The sequence below is a fragment of the Palaemon carinicauda genome, chromosome 18 (assembly GCF_036898095.1).
Source record: "Palaemon carinicauda isolate YSFRI2023 chromosome 18, ASM3689809v2, whole genome shotgun sequence".
NCBI lineage: Eukaryota > Metazoa > Arthropoda > Malacostraca > Decapoda > Palaemonidae > Palaemon > Palaemon carinicauda.
This window is the reverse complement of record NC_090742.1, coordinates 39042618-39058792: the sequence shown is the minus strand read 5'-3', so window position 1 is coordinate 39058792 and position 16175 is coordinate 39042618. Positions and strand designations below refer to the sequence as shown.

The window sequence follows — 16175 nt, the reverse complement described above, 5'->3', positions numbered from 1 at the left end:
ACTATGAACTTGTTGAGTGGTGACAAGTCCAGAATGACTCTGAGTTTCCCCGAGTCTTTCTTGGGAACACAAAACAGCCTCCCTTGGAACTTGATGGACTTTACCCTCCTGATCACCTTTTTCTCCAACAGATCTTGGATGTACTCCTCCAAAACGGGGGTGGATGGGTGTTGGAAAAATTGAGGGCACTGGGGCGGAGTACTGGTGTACCAACTCCAACCCAGTCCATTTTTGAGAAGGCTGTGGGCCCAGGGATCGAAGGTCCAGCGATCCCGGAAATACTGAAGTCTCCCACCTACCGGCGGACACTTCACTTTGACTGTCCTGCAGTCTTGCCTCCCTGGCCGCGACCACCTCTGAATCCTCGTCCCCTAGAGGGGCGTCTTGATGACCCTCTAGCTGCTCCTCTGGGTCTTGCACGAAACCGTGGTCGACTGTCCCTCGAACACGGGATTGAATGCAGGGGAAGCTGATGACATTGCTTGGGGAACCCATTGGAAGGTGGTCGGGGTCTGGGCTACCAGTTGTGGAACCGGAGGCAAAGCTGGCTGTTGCTGCTGTGGTCTTTGCTGTTTGAAGGACTTGGCTGGACGGGAGGAAAACCTTGACTTCTTCGCCTTTCCTTTCGGCTGAGGGCCCTCATCCGGAGAAGACTTCCTCTTAAGGGACAGGCCCCACTTCAGGAGAAGATTGCGGTTCTCAGTGGCAGCCTTGTCCACGATCTCTTTGACCACGTCCTTGGGAAAGAGATCTTTACCCCAGATGTTGGATGAAATTAGCCTCTTGGGTTCGTGCCTCACTGTGGCCGAGGCAAACACAAACTCCCTACAGGCTCTCCTTGCTTTAACAAAGCAATAGAGGTCTGTAAGTTTACTTGTGAACGAAGGTTCTGGAGTGGGAGGTGAGACCTTCCGGACTCACCAGTGGTAGCTTATACACCCCCCCCTGGAACCCCCCCAAGCGGCGGCGCGAGCCCTAAACCACGCCCTCTTGGGCGGAGTTACCAGAGACGAGCGGGTTGACTCGGCAATGGAAGTCACATTTTTGAAGTTGTAATAGAACAAAAAATAACACAGAAGTGGTTGAGCTTACCTTGGTAGTGCAAGTTATGAAGGAATTACTGTGAAGGTGCAAATTGTTGGACATAAAGGTCTTTTTACTAGTAAATTCAATCTTCTTGTGCTCTCTTGGTTGATATGAATATTGAAAGATTCCAGTTAGTTTGTTTTCTGTGGAATAATAGTGATTGTATGTGTGTGTTCTTGTATATAGCCTACTCTGTTGAATTATGAAGTTGTTAGAATATTCCCTCCTAAGTACTGTACATGGTCTCCTCGGCTCACGGGGGAAGGGTTGGAGGGTGACCCAGACTTTGAGTCCGGAAGGTCTCACCTCCCACTCCAGAACCTTCGTTCACAAGTAAACTTACAGTTCTGGAGAGGGAGGTCTCAACCTTCCGGACTCACCAGTGGTAGCTAGGCAGATGCTTCAGGGGGCTTGAAGATGAAGTCCAGCGACCACAGCATCGAAAGCTCCCTGTAAGCCGAGGAGAGCATAGTAAGAGCTGAAGACAGAGTCGCTTCTCCAATTCATTCTGGACATGATTTCTTGTATCGATACTCCATTGTATAGCAGTCTTGATGAAGCTTGCCCCCTTATAGAGTGAAAATTCGTTGACTGTTTAGTTGCATTTGGGTCGGCTCTGAAAATGCACTCCCTAAAAAGTTGTCTCATTTTTTGTAGAGACATTATCTTGAAGTGTTCATCTAGCCATATGTGGTCTTTCCTGTCTATGTTTCTTTCCATACAGACTTTGTTGGTGTATTCCAAATAGAAGTTCAATTGTCTGACTGGACATATTTTTGGTCTGTTAGGAAGCTTCCTAAAGCTGATCTCTATTGGCGTGTAGTTGTTCTTTTGGTTTTTGGCCATGAAGGAAGGGTGGTTCCGTAAGACAATGTGTTCTGGGGTGAAGGTGCTCCTGGAAATGCTGAGATTGTTAAATTGATTAGCTCTTAAAGGGCAAGCTAAGGCTACTAGGAACAAGGTTTTCTGTGTCAGTAGTAAGGTAGAGTTATCTTTCGTGGTGTTGAGAAATGAAATTACTTTGTCTAGATCCCAGCCAGGGAACTGGTGAGAATTTCTAGGTTTCCTTCTATTAACTCCCGATATCATTGCTTTGACATATTTGTCCTCTGCAAGACAGTAACCTGGGAAATAGCCTGACAAGATAGGACCTAAAGCTGCTCTGTAGCTCTTCAGGGTGTTGTAAGACAGACCTTTGTCTATAAGGTGATTGAAAAATAAAATAATTGCTAACAGGGGAAATTTGTTGTCTCTTCCATACTCCTTGTGAATGAAACTTTTAAAAATGTTGTATAGGGTTTCATACTTGTGCAAGGAGCTGTCCCTCAAGCTGACAGCAATTTTGGAGCAAACCTCAGGAGGAAAGACGTTAGGGAGCTGATCCTTTAAATTTTGAAGGCGATCAAAGTTGATTGGAGCTTTGCTGAGGGTGAGATACAATCCTTGAGAACTATCTGGTAGTCTTCGATCTTCACAATATATCGTTTGTGCTGCTTCGCGACTGACTTCACTAATGGAATCCATGGTTCCGTCCCCTGCGATATGGTGCAGAAAAGCATATTATTATTGCATTCTTTATTGATTTTAAAAGCTACTTTGTGTAGTAAGAATCCTGGTGGAAAGGCATAGAGGGGTGTTGATCCCTTCCAGCTAATCGTAAGTGCATTATTGCTGATGGCTTTTTGATTTGGAAGAGATGAACAGAACTTTTTGCACTTAGTATTGAAACCATTTGAGAACAGATCTATTTCTGGGGTGAAATTGAAGTCAGAGCAGATTAAGGAGAATAGACTGTCACTGAGGGAAGTTTCTGTGTGAATGGAACCCAGGTCCCTGGAAAGTGAGTCTGCGATGGTGTTACTTACTCCCCTGATCCATCTGGAATTTATCTGTATGTTGTGATCCTTCATGGTACTAAGTATTTTCCTGACTAGTTCATGGGCTAACTTGTTTCTGATACTACCCTGTTTCTTTATCCAACAATTAGTAACCTTTGAATCAACATGTATTAAGACTACCTTGTTGTATAACCTTGTGATGAAGTGTTCCAAAGAATAGAAGCAAGCTAATAACTCTCTTACATTGATGTGAAGGGAGGATTCTTCATTTGTCCAAGTTCCATTTATTGAGAGCATATTACCCGCTATTACTAATGCACCTCCCCAACCCTGGTTGGAAGCGTCAGTGAAAAGTTCTGCATCTATCTGTGGTTTTGGAATGTTAATCTCTCTGTACATTTGTCTCTGTTCCCATGGCTTTAGGTATTTTTTGAAGGTGTGGGGAATGATTTTGTACCCTGAATTAAAATAACTGTGGTACCTGTGGAGATATTTAAGATGGAATCTTCCCAAGCTTGTATAGGATGCACTAAAATTTAAAGCTCCGATTAACATTTGATAAGAATGCAGGTCGGATTTAATAGAGTTGGAGAAAGCTTTGGCTAATTCGACACACTTCTCTATGTTTTTCCCACTGGGATTCATAGTTTTCTTAATCATATTGTAATGCACTCCTAAAAATTCAATTCTTTGAGTCGGTTCAATTGTAGATTTTTTAAGTGAGATATTCCATCCTAAGTCTGACAAGATCTTAATGACTAGCTGAATGTGATTTTTACATTTTACATAATCTTTTGCTAATATGAGAATGTCATCAAGATAGTTGAATATTAAGATGTTATATGAGGTTCTAATATACTTGATCACTGTGTACATTATTTTTGAAAAAATATAAGGTGCTGTCTTTAGTCCAAAGGGAATCACAGTCCATTTGAACTTCCTTTTACCTAGTTTGAAGGTTAGAAATTTCTGGCTACTTGCATGTAATGGAATGTGCCAATAAGCATCTTTTAAATCTAGTTTGCAGGCCCAAGAGTTTAGATGTAGATAGGGAAATATAGTATTGGCCTTGAGCATGGTAAAAGAAGGTTTTTTAATCATGGTGTTGAGCACTTTCATGTCAAAGATTAGTCGTACTGTTCCATCTGGTTTGAATTTATAAAATATGTGGTTGGAGTAGTAAAAGGAAGTTCTGGGGATCTGCTCTATGACACCTAGTTTTAGCAGTCTGTCACATTCACTTTCCAATATTTTACGCTTGTTAATTGAATAAAATCTATCTTTACCTGTTCTTTTTAATGACCTCTGGGCTTTAAGTTTATTATTAAACGGAATTCTCACCCCTTCATTGATAATTTTACAAGCAAAAGAGGCATTAGGAAGCTTTCTCCAACTATCAATATTCATCAATAATGACTTACCTATCCTATTCTCTGGGGGGGCTCTGGGAGGAGTTATTCATTGGTTTTGAGGCCAAAGGCGAGGTCTCTTTACTTCTATCTTGATTTATAGCATTTGGCCCAATGTCATGATGGTCTGGTGCGGAGCAAAGCTCGTTATTATCTGGTGCTGAGCAAAGCTCATTAACCACTGGTGCTGAGCAAAGCTCGTAATTAACTGGTGCTGAGCAAAGCTCATTAACTGGTGCTGAGCAAAGCTCATTATTAACTGGTGCAGAGTAAACATCGTTATCAACTGGTGCATAAAATACTGGTGCTGAAAAAATTTCTCTTTGAACTGGTGCGGAGCATGGCTCAATTTCTAGGGTCTTTCTTTTCTCTGGCTCCTGAACTATTAGCTTGTCCATTTTGTGACCTCCCCCCCCTGTACCCACCTCGCCTATTACCTCTTCTAAGTGGCTGAGACTTGAATCTAAAGTTAGGGTTACCTTTGAGGAAACTGAACCTTCTTCCCTGAAATCTGCCCCCGAAGTTGAATTTCCTACCCCTGAAGTTTGCTGCCCCTCCTCTGAGGAGGGGACCTTTGTGAAAGCAGGCAGCAATGGCTGATTTTTGGTCTTCAGTTAAATTCCAAACTTCTTTAATGTCTGCTTTGATTATAAGATCTCTTACTTCTTCCTTGAGGTATCTAGGAAGTGCTCTGCTTCTGAAATTTCTTATCAAATTTTGTATGAGGTCTATGCTCCTCCTTAGGGGACCAATAATAATTTTGGACAAAAAATCAATGTCATTTACTTTGGAGGGGTATACAATGTGTGCCAGTGCTGCATGCCCTTGAAAGGCAGAAATACTCATTTTAATATTTTCAATGTCATAGAAAAATTTTCTCTTATAACTGTCATCAAATACCTTATCTTCAGGCCAGAAATTCAACTTTGGAGTATTAATTAATTTAAAAAAGTCTGAGAACTCCTTATTTTGACTACTAACAAAGAATTTATCCCGGTTATCACTATGGCCTTCACTGAAAGTTAATGCTACTAGTGAATTATTCAATTGAATTTTCCCTTCTCTATGAAAAGATGGTTCAGCTTTGAAATTGGTGGAAATATATGAAGGGATGGGTTTATTGAAGGTAAGAAGGTTGAAATCTTCGTAATCACTTTCGTCTCCATTATTATAAAAGGAAAAGAGGTCTAAATTTGCACTTTCAGGTAATTCAGGTGATCGTCTTGAGCGCTTAGTAGGAGGGGGAGCCTCATTCTTCTTAGCAGGTGAACCACTTCTGCCGAGATGAATGTTTAATATCAGTGATTTATTTACCATAGAATAATTGAAATTTTGTTCAACAGGTATAGTAAATATGGACAGCAGCGGACCTAGAAGGCTGAAGTCAGGCAATGGGGTTCACGACTCAAATAGCCCTCTTAGGTTAATTCAGTGCCATATTTAAGTGAATGATAAGTTTAAATCTGTTATTATTAATAAACTAGACCTGCCTCATATGTAACCCTTATCAGATAGCCCCCCAGGGCCTAGGCTAGTGTCGATAGGTTTAAAGCGAGAAATGTAAGCTCGAACTTACCTGTGGTCTAGCCTACTGCCTATTAAGCGCGTGCTTTTAATGTGTCAGGCAAGCAATTTGTTTTGTGTGCTTAATTATAATTTGTAATATATAAAAATTGGAGTATTTAGTTTGTTTATACCGATTAATCGTGTAGTAATCATGCACATGCTTTGCTTAAGCTACTTACGCTATGTTCGGAAGTGCCTGCTCTAAGCATTCAAATCATAACAAGCTTACGTATGGGGGCCGCCATTTGCATTTGTGACGTCATTAGTCTAAATCAGCTGCTTTCCATATGACGTTTTCGTTGTAAACAGAATTTAAAACCTTACCTTTTCTGGATGATTTGCATAAGAGTTTGATTCTGTTGTAGTAACATATTTACGATATCAGAATTAGAAGGCATATCACTATCTGCAGTCGATTGTGTGCGTTTTTCGTTACTGATTACGTTCTCCTCTCCGCTGGAGTCTTCGCTAAGCCGATGCACCTCCGCGGAGGTAAGAATTTGCCTAGACATAATTAAGCCGTGGGCTGAGATATTACTCTGGTTGCTGAGTGCAGGATAATGAAAATCAGCAAAAGTTGGGAGCAGCGGGAGGGAAAAAGAGGAGAACGTTCTGTGCCGAAGTCAACTTCAGAAATGTGACTTCCATTGCCGAGTCAACCCGCTCGTCTCTGGTAACTCCGCCCAAGAGGGCGTGGTTTAGGGCTCGCGCCGCCGCTTGGGGGGGTTCCAGGGGGGGGTGTATAAGCTACCACTGGTGAGTCCGGAAGGTTGAGACCTCCCTCTCCAGAACCTTGGTTACTGTGGCCAGATGGATTTTGGCCATAACCATGAACATCTCTGGCATCTTGGGGTCGCTAGCCATCGTCTCCATGTTGGTCTGGAGAGACATCGAGGCTGCCAGGCGCTCCTTTGTGTCCAATTCCCTCCGAAGAAGGAATTCCGACAACTTGGGAAGGTTTTCGCCGAACTGCTGTCCTGCAATGTCGGCGTCTAACTTCCCAACCGAGAAAGTAAGGTGCACCTCCTTCCAGTCCTTGTTATCCATTGGCAATGCCAGCGATAGAGGTTTACATTCCTCCAAAGACGGGCACGGCTTGCCAGCTTCAACTGCCTTGATGACGGCCGCAAACCCCTTTTGCATAAAGGGGAAGGCCCTAGCCGGGGAGGATACAAAGGAGGGGTGTTTCTTGCTCAAGGCGGCAACCTTCGAGTTTGAGAACCCCCTCTCCTTTAAAGCAGCTGTCAAGGTGGCTTGAGCCTTGGAGTGATCTAGGATAATCACTTCCTTTGGCTCCGTCTCCTCCTTCGAAGCCGGCTCCTTCTTCAAACGGACATAGCAGTCCGGGTAGGCCCCTCTACTGGGCCAGAATTCCACCTCCTCAAGGGGAACTGAACCCAGTTTCTCCGACATGACGATCTTCCCAATCGTCATCGGCATGTGCTCGGCATATCTCCACGGGTTGGCATCCGAGCACAGAGGAAGGTCCTTAACGTTGAGCTTCTTTGGAGGTCCACGTGATGCTGTGATCTTCTGCATCTGGAGCTCCAAAGTAGCGGCCTTCTGATTATTCTCCCTCTGCATCTGTTGGATCATACCAACGATGGAAGAGAGAGCCTGTCCAAGCTCTGCTGGAAGAGCGGACGAGGTAGAGGGGATAGGTTCAGGGACCTGAACCGGCACGTCTGATGAAACGGGAACCTCTTCCTCCACAGCAATAGGATCTCGATCCTGCTCCTCGCCCTCTGCGAGGAGATCCTGCTCCGCACGATCAGACAAGTCGGACATCTTGTCGTCCAACTGGATGTCCTGCAAGGCGTCAGCGACATCCTCCTCCACTGGGATCTGGATCAGAGGGATCTCCGGCCGAGGCTGGGGAACAACAGCATTAGGGGAAGCCTTGGGAAAAAGGTATGCCCTCATCTTCTCGTTAGGAAGATAAGGTCCAGTGGTGTTTTCTGAAAACCCCTTACCCATACACGAAGCCTCTCCCTCGCTGCATCTCTTGACTCCGCCGACCTAGGGGATTCAAAAGCCTCTGATAGCAGGTTAGTACATACAGCACATACCTGCGGATCCCAGTAACGATGTTCATCATTGGAGGCTGCACAAGCTGCGTGCCTCCTACACGAGGTATGTCCGCAAAAGTTCTTACTGCGGACATTGCAGAAGACACTATCACACTTCGGATGCTCCTCCTGTAAAAGAAGAAAAATTTCCATGAATATCAAGTGAATTTTAATTCACATGTAACAAATGAGTATTCAACAAAAGAATAAGGGAAAGACACCTACTTGTGAAACCCACACAAACACCTGTGGAAGCCCACCGGCCAAGTCACATAGTTAGTCTTTACTAGAATAACCAGAGAACGTATTTCCAAAGGAAATTAGGTGTAGCTCACACCTAAGGTAAAATAATACCATTCTGGCCAGGAATAAAAGAATTATCTTTTATCCTTGTAAGGCGACACCAGGTGATTATACCAGTAACACAAGTAAGATAGAAAAGACAGTGTTGTAACCTACTACATCATGAACTCCCTTGGTTGAATATACCACCAAGAGAGGACTGATACAGTACCTGAGGGTGGTGTGCCAGCCGGCTATTGCCGCTCAGCACCCCCCCCCCTTGTTTTCGAAAGGTAGATCTCAAGTACACAACATCAGATCACCTTTATTGGGGAGAACTCCAGAACCCATGCCTGAACCGGCCGGCAGTGGTTGCCAGACCGTAGCCACCCGGTTTGCACTGAGTTGCCGGCCATCATATTTAGTGGCCGGCTGACTGGGCAGTGTCGCGGGCCGGCCGGCAGCAGTAAACAAACCCTGCCGGCTGGCCCCACACACTAGGCAGCACTCGGCTGCCGGCCCCACTTGTAGTGGCCGGCAGATGAGCAATAGACCGGCCGGCAAAGGTATACACCCAACGCCGACCGACAGCAAGAGAACTGGAGAACACCCCTCCCCACCGACGGCCGGCCTGTAGGCCGGCAGACGGCAAGGACAACACATACTAAGACAAAAGAGTGAGTGCCGGGTTAAGAGACTATAAGTCTCTGAGCCCGGCACCCGAAAGAGTGCCGAAAGGAAGGGGAAGACACTAAGTCAAGCTTCCTAACCGCTGCCTACTGAATTTTCAGACGGCAGCGATAGAGGGACCAAGAGAGGACCGGGCAGCACTCACAGTAATGGTCTCTGCCGGTCGGCACACTTTGCCGGCCGACAGGAGACCACGTCAGTTCCTCATCCCAACCTAGGCTAGGCAAGGATGCAGACGACTGACACAATGAACGGAAAAAGAGAAGGGAAGGACAGAGGGTCCTATCCAACCTTACCTTGGTTAAGGGTCATTCCCAACTAAGACAGTTCATCTCAGTTAGAGAAAGACCCGAGAGGGAGGCCGGCACTACTGGCTGCCTCCCACGAACCACGGCAAGGAAGGAATTGCCTTTCCAGAAAAGGGAACATATCCCGAGACCGGAACGGCAAGGACAGTCTGATGAGTCACCGAGTAAAGGGATCACTACTGGAACCCAACAAGGTGGACTAAGGGGGGAACCCTTAGTGCCCGAGTCAATCGGCAAGGGAGACTCTGCCCCATGCCAGACAAACCGGGCTCAGACTAAACACTGTTGTACTGTCACCCTCTGAACCAATACTGTTGGAACGGGGAGGTACAGTACTACCCCAGCATAGATATATTTGAAGATTAATTCAAATAAACCACTAGAGTTAAGCCTAAGGCTTAAACAGAGGGAAAGGGTTTGCCCCTTCCCCTAAGGGAAGGGAGCAAACGGGGAACAGATAATATTATAATGACCTAAGACAACCTAGCCTAGGCACTAAGAGAATCGATTACCTAATTCACCGAAACTCACATCAATACTATCTTGGAAGGTACTCGAAAAGGACTAATATGTATAACGTTGCCTAACGCTTAAAGCAATAATTTCACATTTGGAAGACTAATTATCATGCAGGAAGTACATAGGCCAACAACTAGCCTACGAAGACTAGTGTTGGTAGCCTTGGTAATTTCGCCAGGCACATTACTATCGCATCATAACAGAATTCCTAAATAAGCTAAGTAGCTAATATTTAAGCGCAAAGGGGGCTGGGAACGTCGCTCTTGCTAACAAATAAATCCTATTCTAGCGAGCGACAGCATCCATGATGCCTCCAGCAGGCAACAGCTCTTGTATCAAAGATAACTCTTTTAATAACTTTAATTTTAACCAAGAGCCTACATTTATACATAAAAGAAATAATACTCAACTTATCCGAGGCAGAAGAAGTTGGAGAAAGCATTATTAACGAGAAAATTCCAAGATTGGGTAGTAAACAGGGAAAATACACCGAGTCGTAGAGCTACGCAAAAAGGAATACAGATGGCGCCGTGAGCGGCGCAGGGCACGCTTTCGAAACGGGGAGGAGGGATGCCTTATGAACGGCTCCCCCCCCTTTCTTATCGTTTTCGTTTTCTTGCCATTTTACCCCTACGAAGTGTTAACTCTATTCGGGGTATAGATTGCTATGAGGCGTGTCAAGAATACGTCCACTGATATTTACGATATCCCTAAGGTCTTTCTTAGGGATACTCGCTCCAGGAGTTAGAATTCTGGGTACCTGAAGGTAAATTCTCTGGGAATATCGCTGTAGTTGTAATATACCCTAGGAAGCTGCCTTTAAGGAACTTCCATCAGGACGACATGGCTTGAGCCCAAAAATGGACAATGATAGTTTTACTTGTCGAGAACTTAAATCCATTCATGTCAGCCCACTGGATAATTTTATCAATAGAGAGTTGGATTTTTCTCTGAACCATTGCCATTCTAGTGCCAGCAAATGATATAGAGAGATCATCCACAAATAATGTTGAGAGAACATCCTGGGGAATGGCTGAGGATATCCCATTAATTGCTAGTGCAAAAAGGGTTACACTCAGCACACTACCCTGAGGAACTCCTTCTTCCTGGCACTTACTCTCTGATAGAGTTTCCCCCATTCTCACTTGAAAAACTCTACGTGAAAGAAATGCCTGAATAAATAGTGGCAACTCTCCTCTCAATCCCAATTCATGAATGGTTTTAAGAATACCATATCTCCATGTGGTATCATATGCCTTTTCAAGGTCAAAAAATACTGTAACATGGTGCTGTTTGGAAGCAAAGGCTTCACAAATAGAAGACTCTAGTCGTATCAACACATCAGTCGTTGAGTGCATTTTTCGGAATCCACATTGAATCGGTGATAAAATACCTTTCTTTTCAAGGTACCATATCAGCCTTGCATTGACCATCTTCTCCATGATTTTACATAAACAAGATGTCAATGCAATAGGACGATAGTTTGCTTTGGTTACATACTGGCCATTCACCTTCAACACTGGTGGTGGGTTGGGGGTGAACTTGCCAGCTATCTTTTTTACTTTCCTCCACACAGCAGATGGTGGTGTTCTACTGTTAATGGAGGAAACAAAAGACATCCATGACTGGCGCCTTGCTTCTTTCATGGCACGACGGAACTGTGCTCTACATTTCTTGTACATAATTAAATTCTCATCAGTTCGGAGTCTAGGCAATCGTGTTAGAGATCTTCTTGTGGCTCTGTGGAGGGCAGTTAGTTCTGAAGACCACCACGGGACTGGTCGTCGTTTGAATAACCCTGTTGTTTTGGGAATTGAATTGACTCCTGCTGTATGGAGAGTTCCATTCAGTAAGTCTATGGCATCATCGATATTTTCAACCTGTTCAGCATCCCCTTCAATTTCGCTTAGCTCACGAAACTTTTCCCAGTCCGCCTTGTCAAGATTCCATCGTGGCGATCTCTGTAAAGGTGGACCATTGTTGGTGTTTATAATGATTGGTGCATGATCACTAGTATGCCAATCATCTAATGTCCTCCAATCAAAATCAAGAAGACAGTTAGAGCTTGCAATTGAAAGGTCAATGCATGACAAGGTACCTGTCTGAACATGGAAGTGTGTGGGCTCTCCTGTATTAAGGAGTCCCACATCCTCATTCTCCACAATTGATGAGATAATATTGCCCCTTGTGTTTGCTAGGATATCACCCCATAAAGGATGTCTACCATTCATATCTCCCAGTAAGAGAAATGGTTGAGGGAGTTGTTGAATGACCTCTGCTAAGTCATCATATAAAATAATATCATTTGGAGGTAAGTACAGAGAGCAAATTGTATATTTTCTCCCTATATCAATTTGTACAACAACTGCCTGCAGGGTTGTACGTATAGACATAGGTATTTGGGGAACATCTCGACGAATGTATACAAGACTTCCGCCATGGCTCCCTGCTTGTTGATTATATGGTGTTCTATAGCTAACATACTCTCGAGGACTAGGAGTGTTAGAATCAAGCATACTTTCCTGTAGACATACAATTATGGGGGAATGCTCATGAATTAGGAGCTTAAGTTCTTCATATTTGGCCCTCAAACCCTGACAGTTCCATTGCAAAATGGAGGAGAAAACTATGGATTATTTCTGGAAGACATCTTGGATGAGGTCTTCCCATTAGCAGTTTTTAATCTAACATTATTACCTGTAGGTTTCTTCAGAGGTGGTCTTGTTATAATGGGTTTTATGTTTGTGTTTTTCTTTGTATCCTTTTGATCTATTTGTTGAGGTGGATGGTGGACCTCAACTTGAATTTCTGATTTATTCAGTTTCTCTTCTGGTCCATTAGAAACATCAACAGACAAAACATCAAATTTATTTGATGTCATAACCTTGACGTTTCTAATGGAGGGTGGAGAGAGAGATGGAGGTCTCTCTCTTTTCCTATTTATCAGTGGTGAGGATTTACCAGGTTTTTGCACCTTCCCTACCACAGGTGCACCTGGTAACTTTGTTTCGGGTGGAACTTCCATCAAATCAGGCAAGGACATGGCCTGAGAGAGGTTAGTACTATTATTGGTAATGGGGGATGAAGTTTGTATAGAAGTGGGCAGTGTTACAGTTTTAATACACAGTGGTAAAGCCTTGGAAGGCAATATGCTTACCTTGTCACGTAAAACTCTACTATCATTAGATGATGTATTTCCTTTTTGGGAATTACTGGCAGCACTATGTGGGTTCGATGTCTCCTGTGGTATATTTTCTCTTGATTTCAGTGCATTTGCATAGCTGTTTGGTTTTTTCAGTAGTCTTTTGGCATGTACTACACTTGTGTTCTACACTGGATTTGTTGAGGGCTGCTTCTTCAAACTTATAAATCTCGCAGCTCCTGTCAGTGGATTTATGGTTTGAATTGCAATTCAAACAGCTGGGCTCAAGTGTACACTCTCCATGATAGGGACTGGCACAGATGCTACACATTTTTTCATTTTTACAAACTTTAGAAGGATGTCCAAATTTGAAACATTTGAAGCATTGTAAGGGCTTTTGTTTAAAAGGTCGAACTTTTATTCTTTCATTTTCAATATCGATGTGGAAAGGCACATCAGCATCCTGGAAAGTAAGGATAATCATTGACGTCCCAGGAATCTTATGGACTTTCCACACTGTTAATGGGCACATGGCTAGTATTTCCTCTTCTGTAAATTCGTAAAGATCTTTATTGAAGACTACTCCCCTTCCGTAACTAAAGTTTAGGTGGGGTTTGACATCTAACATATCCTCATCACTGTTTGTCGTAAGGTTAGACAGTATTACTGATTGCGTGAATGATTTAGCATGGATTAGGAAGCTATTTTTCCCAAAGCGAGATATATCACCTGGTGCAATGGTTCCTACCTTTTTCTGAATTAGTTTGCTAATTTTAAAATAATTCCCATTACTCCCTTTAGGCTCGGCAACAAGCCACATTGGTGGTTTTGGCTTTCTTTGGGGGAGCATAGTTAAATCGATATCTTTCTCAAACCAGTCAGCAGGTCTATATACATCCAAACTGTTTGGTATCTTATCACATAGGGTACCCATGACATTTAGATTATTAATTTTGATATCATTGATGTTACATATTGCATTGAATGCTTCTTCATGATTATTATAAGTTATCCATGAATGCCATTTTTCATTTTCAAGTTTCATTCTAATTTCTTTTATCACTCCATAGCATCTAAATGCTTTATATATCATATCATAATCAGTATTTATTGGAATTTGGGTGACATGAAGGATTCTTAGTTTCCCTTTGTTACCCGACTTAATTGGTTTTGAAACATTAGTAGAGGGGGTCCTTTTTTGTTCCTAAGTCGTCAACAGAATTTTCCTTAATTGAATTAGCAGAGGTCGTCAACAGTGCCGGGGGAGAGTCAGCGTATCCAGGGGATGGGGGTTCATTGCTTAAAGAATCCATTAGATGAGAGAGAAAAGGGTTACTTAGATGTACCTGCTCGAGAATGTTAGGCCATCACACGCCAGAAAGGAAATTTGCACTTTCAACTATCGGCACAATGAGAGTATACTTCCCAGATGGTCCACTCCATACCCTACCCGAAGGATAGCATCAAAACAGATATAGAGGCACAGGTGTAAGCTGAACCCGCCTGTTAGGACTGAGACCAAGAAATTATGGAATCATCCTCCCCATATCTGTAATGACGGGCTTCCGGCCAAAAGCCGAGAGTCCTACCCCAAGCATTGGATCCCCCTGGATTCCGAAGACACAACACTTGAGAATAGTTCCGCCAAAAAGGTCCAAACCATCTTCGGGATGGCTGAAATCATCCAATACTCTCACATATAGCTTTGAATGCAAACACCTCCCAACCGTGATACCTCCTCCCACTCATCAAAGCAGGCAGCAATATAGGATGTTTGAACATCCACGCCGGGGCTACAATGGATGAGAAACAACCAAGCCATAGGAAAGAAAAAAAAAAAATAATAATAAATATATACAGTATGTACATAATATATACACATATATAATGAGGGAAATTTTTCACATTGAGTTTGGAAAGCAAGATGAAAGAAAGTTTATGAAATTAGGATAAGGTCGAAGTAATATTGAGAAAAAGAAAAAGGTGAAAGAGAGAAATTTAGATTCAAACTGGGGGAGTAATTTCCCCAAGTTCGAGAGCCCTCTTGCCCGTCACCAAGTTTCAGCACGGGAGTGAAATGCCGTGCTGAAGCTCAATGACTTCATCAAGGCATTCTCTCATTAAGAGGGCGCAGGTGAGCGATCGTGCGTTGGCGAGCAGTATGCGAAGGTGAGCGATCGCGAGCAGCATGTGCAGGAAGGCGATTGCGCGATGGTGATCAGCATGCGCCGGGTCGCGCGATGGTGATCAGCATGCGCCGGGTCGCGCGATGGTGATCAGCATGCGCCGGGTCGCGCGATGGTGATCAGCATGCGCCGGGTCGCGCGATGGTGATCAGCATGCCAGGGTCGCGCGATGGCGATCAGCATGCGCAGGTCGGCGGTCGCGCGATGGCGAGCAGCATCTGCAGGTGGGCGATCGCGCGATGGCGAACAGCATACGCAGTTGAGGGTCGCGCGATGGTGATCAGCATGCGCAGGGTCGAGCGATGGTGATCAGCATCCGCAGGTTCAGCATCCGCAGTTGAGGGTCGCGCGATGGCGATCAGCATCCGCAGTTGAGGGTTGCGCGATGGCGATCAGCATCCGCAGTTGAGGGTCGCGCGATGGCGATCAGCATCCGCAGTTGAGGGTCGCGCGATGGCGATCAGCATCCGCAGTTGAGGGTCGCGCGATGGCGATCAGCATCCGCAGTTGAGGGTCGCGCGATGGCGATCAGCATCCGCAGTTGAGGGTCGCGCGATGGCGATCAGCATCCGCAGTTGAGGGTCGCGCGATGGCGATCAGCATCCGCAGTTGAGGGTCGCGCGATGGCGATCAGCATGCGCAGGTGAGCTAGTAGCTGGCGAACCATGTTCCTTCAAAAGTGTTGGAGAACGTTGGCGTGCCGGCTGTAACACACGCGTCCGGAGATCGCCGAGAGACAGGTGATCGCTGGCGAGCTGATGATCGCTGGCGAGCTGATGATCGCTGGCGAGCTGATGATCGCTGGCGAGCTGATGATCGCTGACGAGCAGAAGGCTACACGTGGAAGCCTGCGCAAAGAAGAAGAGACCTTGACCCCGACCTGAACCAAAGTTCTAGATCGCGAGGGCGAACGTGGGTGCACAGGGCGCGTAACAGGAACCAACAGGAACCGCAGGGATGATCATCTTGAAAGCGCTGACGAACAGGAGAGCGCTGATGAGCAGAAGAGCGCCTGTGTGCTAACACTGAGCAGGAGCAGGAGAGAACACAGCAGAAGGGCGCGCAGGGAAACCCTGACAC

At 44.7% G+C, this 16175-nt stretch overlaps 1 protein-coding gene across 1 annotated transcript; it reads right to left on the bottom strand.

The window, feature by feature from the left end:
* Positions 1-4366: 4366 nt before the first annotated feature.
* On the bottom strand, positions 4367-6567 carry LOC137657052 (uncharacterized). The gene is made up of 2 exons (XM_068391416.1): positions 6224-6567; positions 4367-5609 (listed from the first exon to the last, which is right to left on the bottom strand). The coding sequence occupies exons 1-2, from the start codon at positions 6409-6411 to the stop codon at positions 4679-4681; spliced, it is 1119 nt and encodes a 372-aa protein (XP_068247517.1). The 5' UTR covers positions 6412-6567; the 3' UTR covers positions 4367-4678.
* Between the last annotated feature and the right edge of the window lie 9608 nt (positions 6568-16175).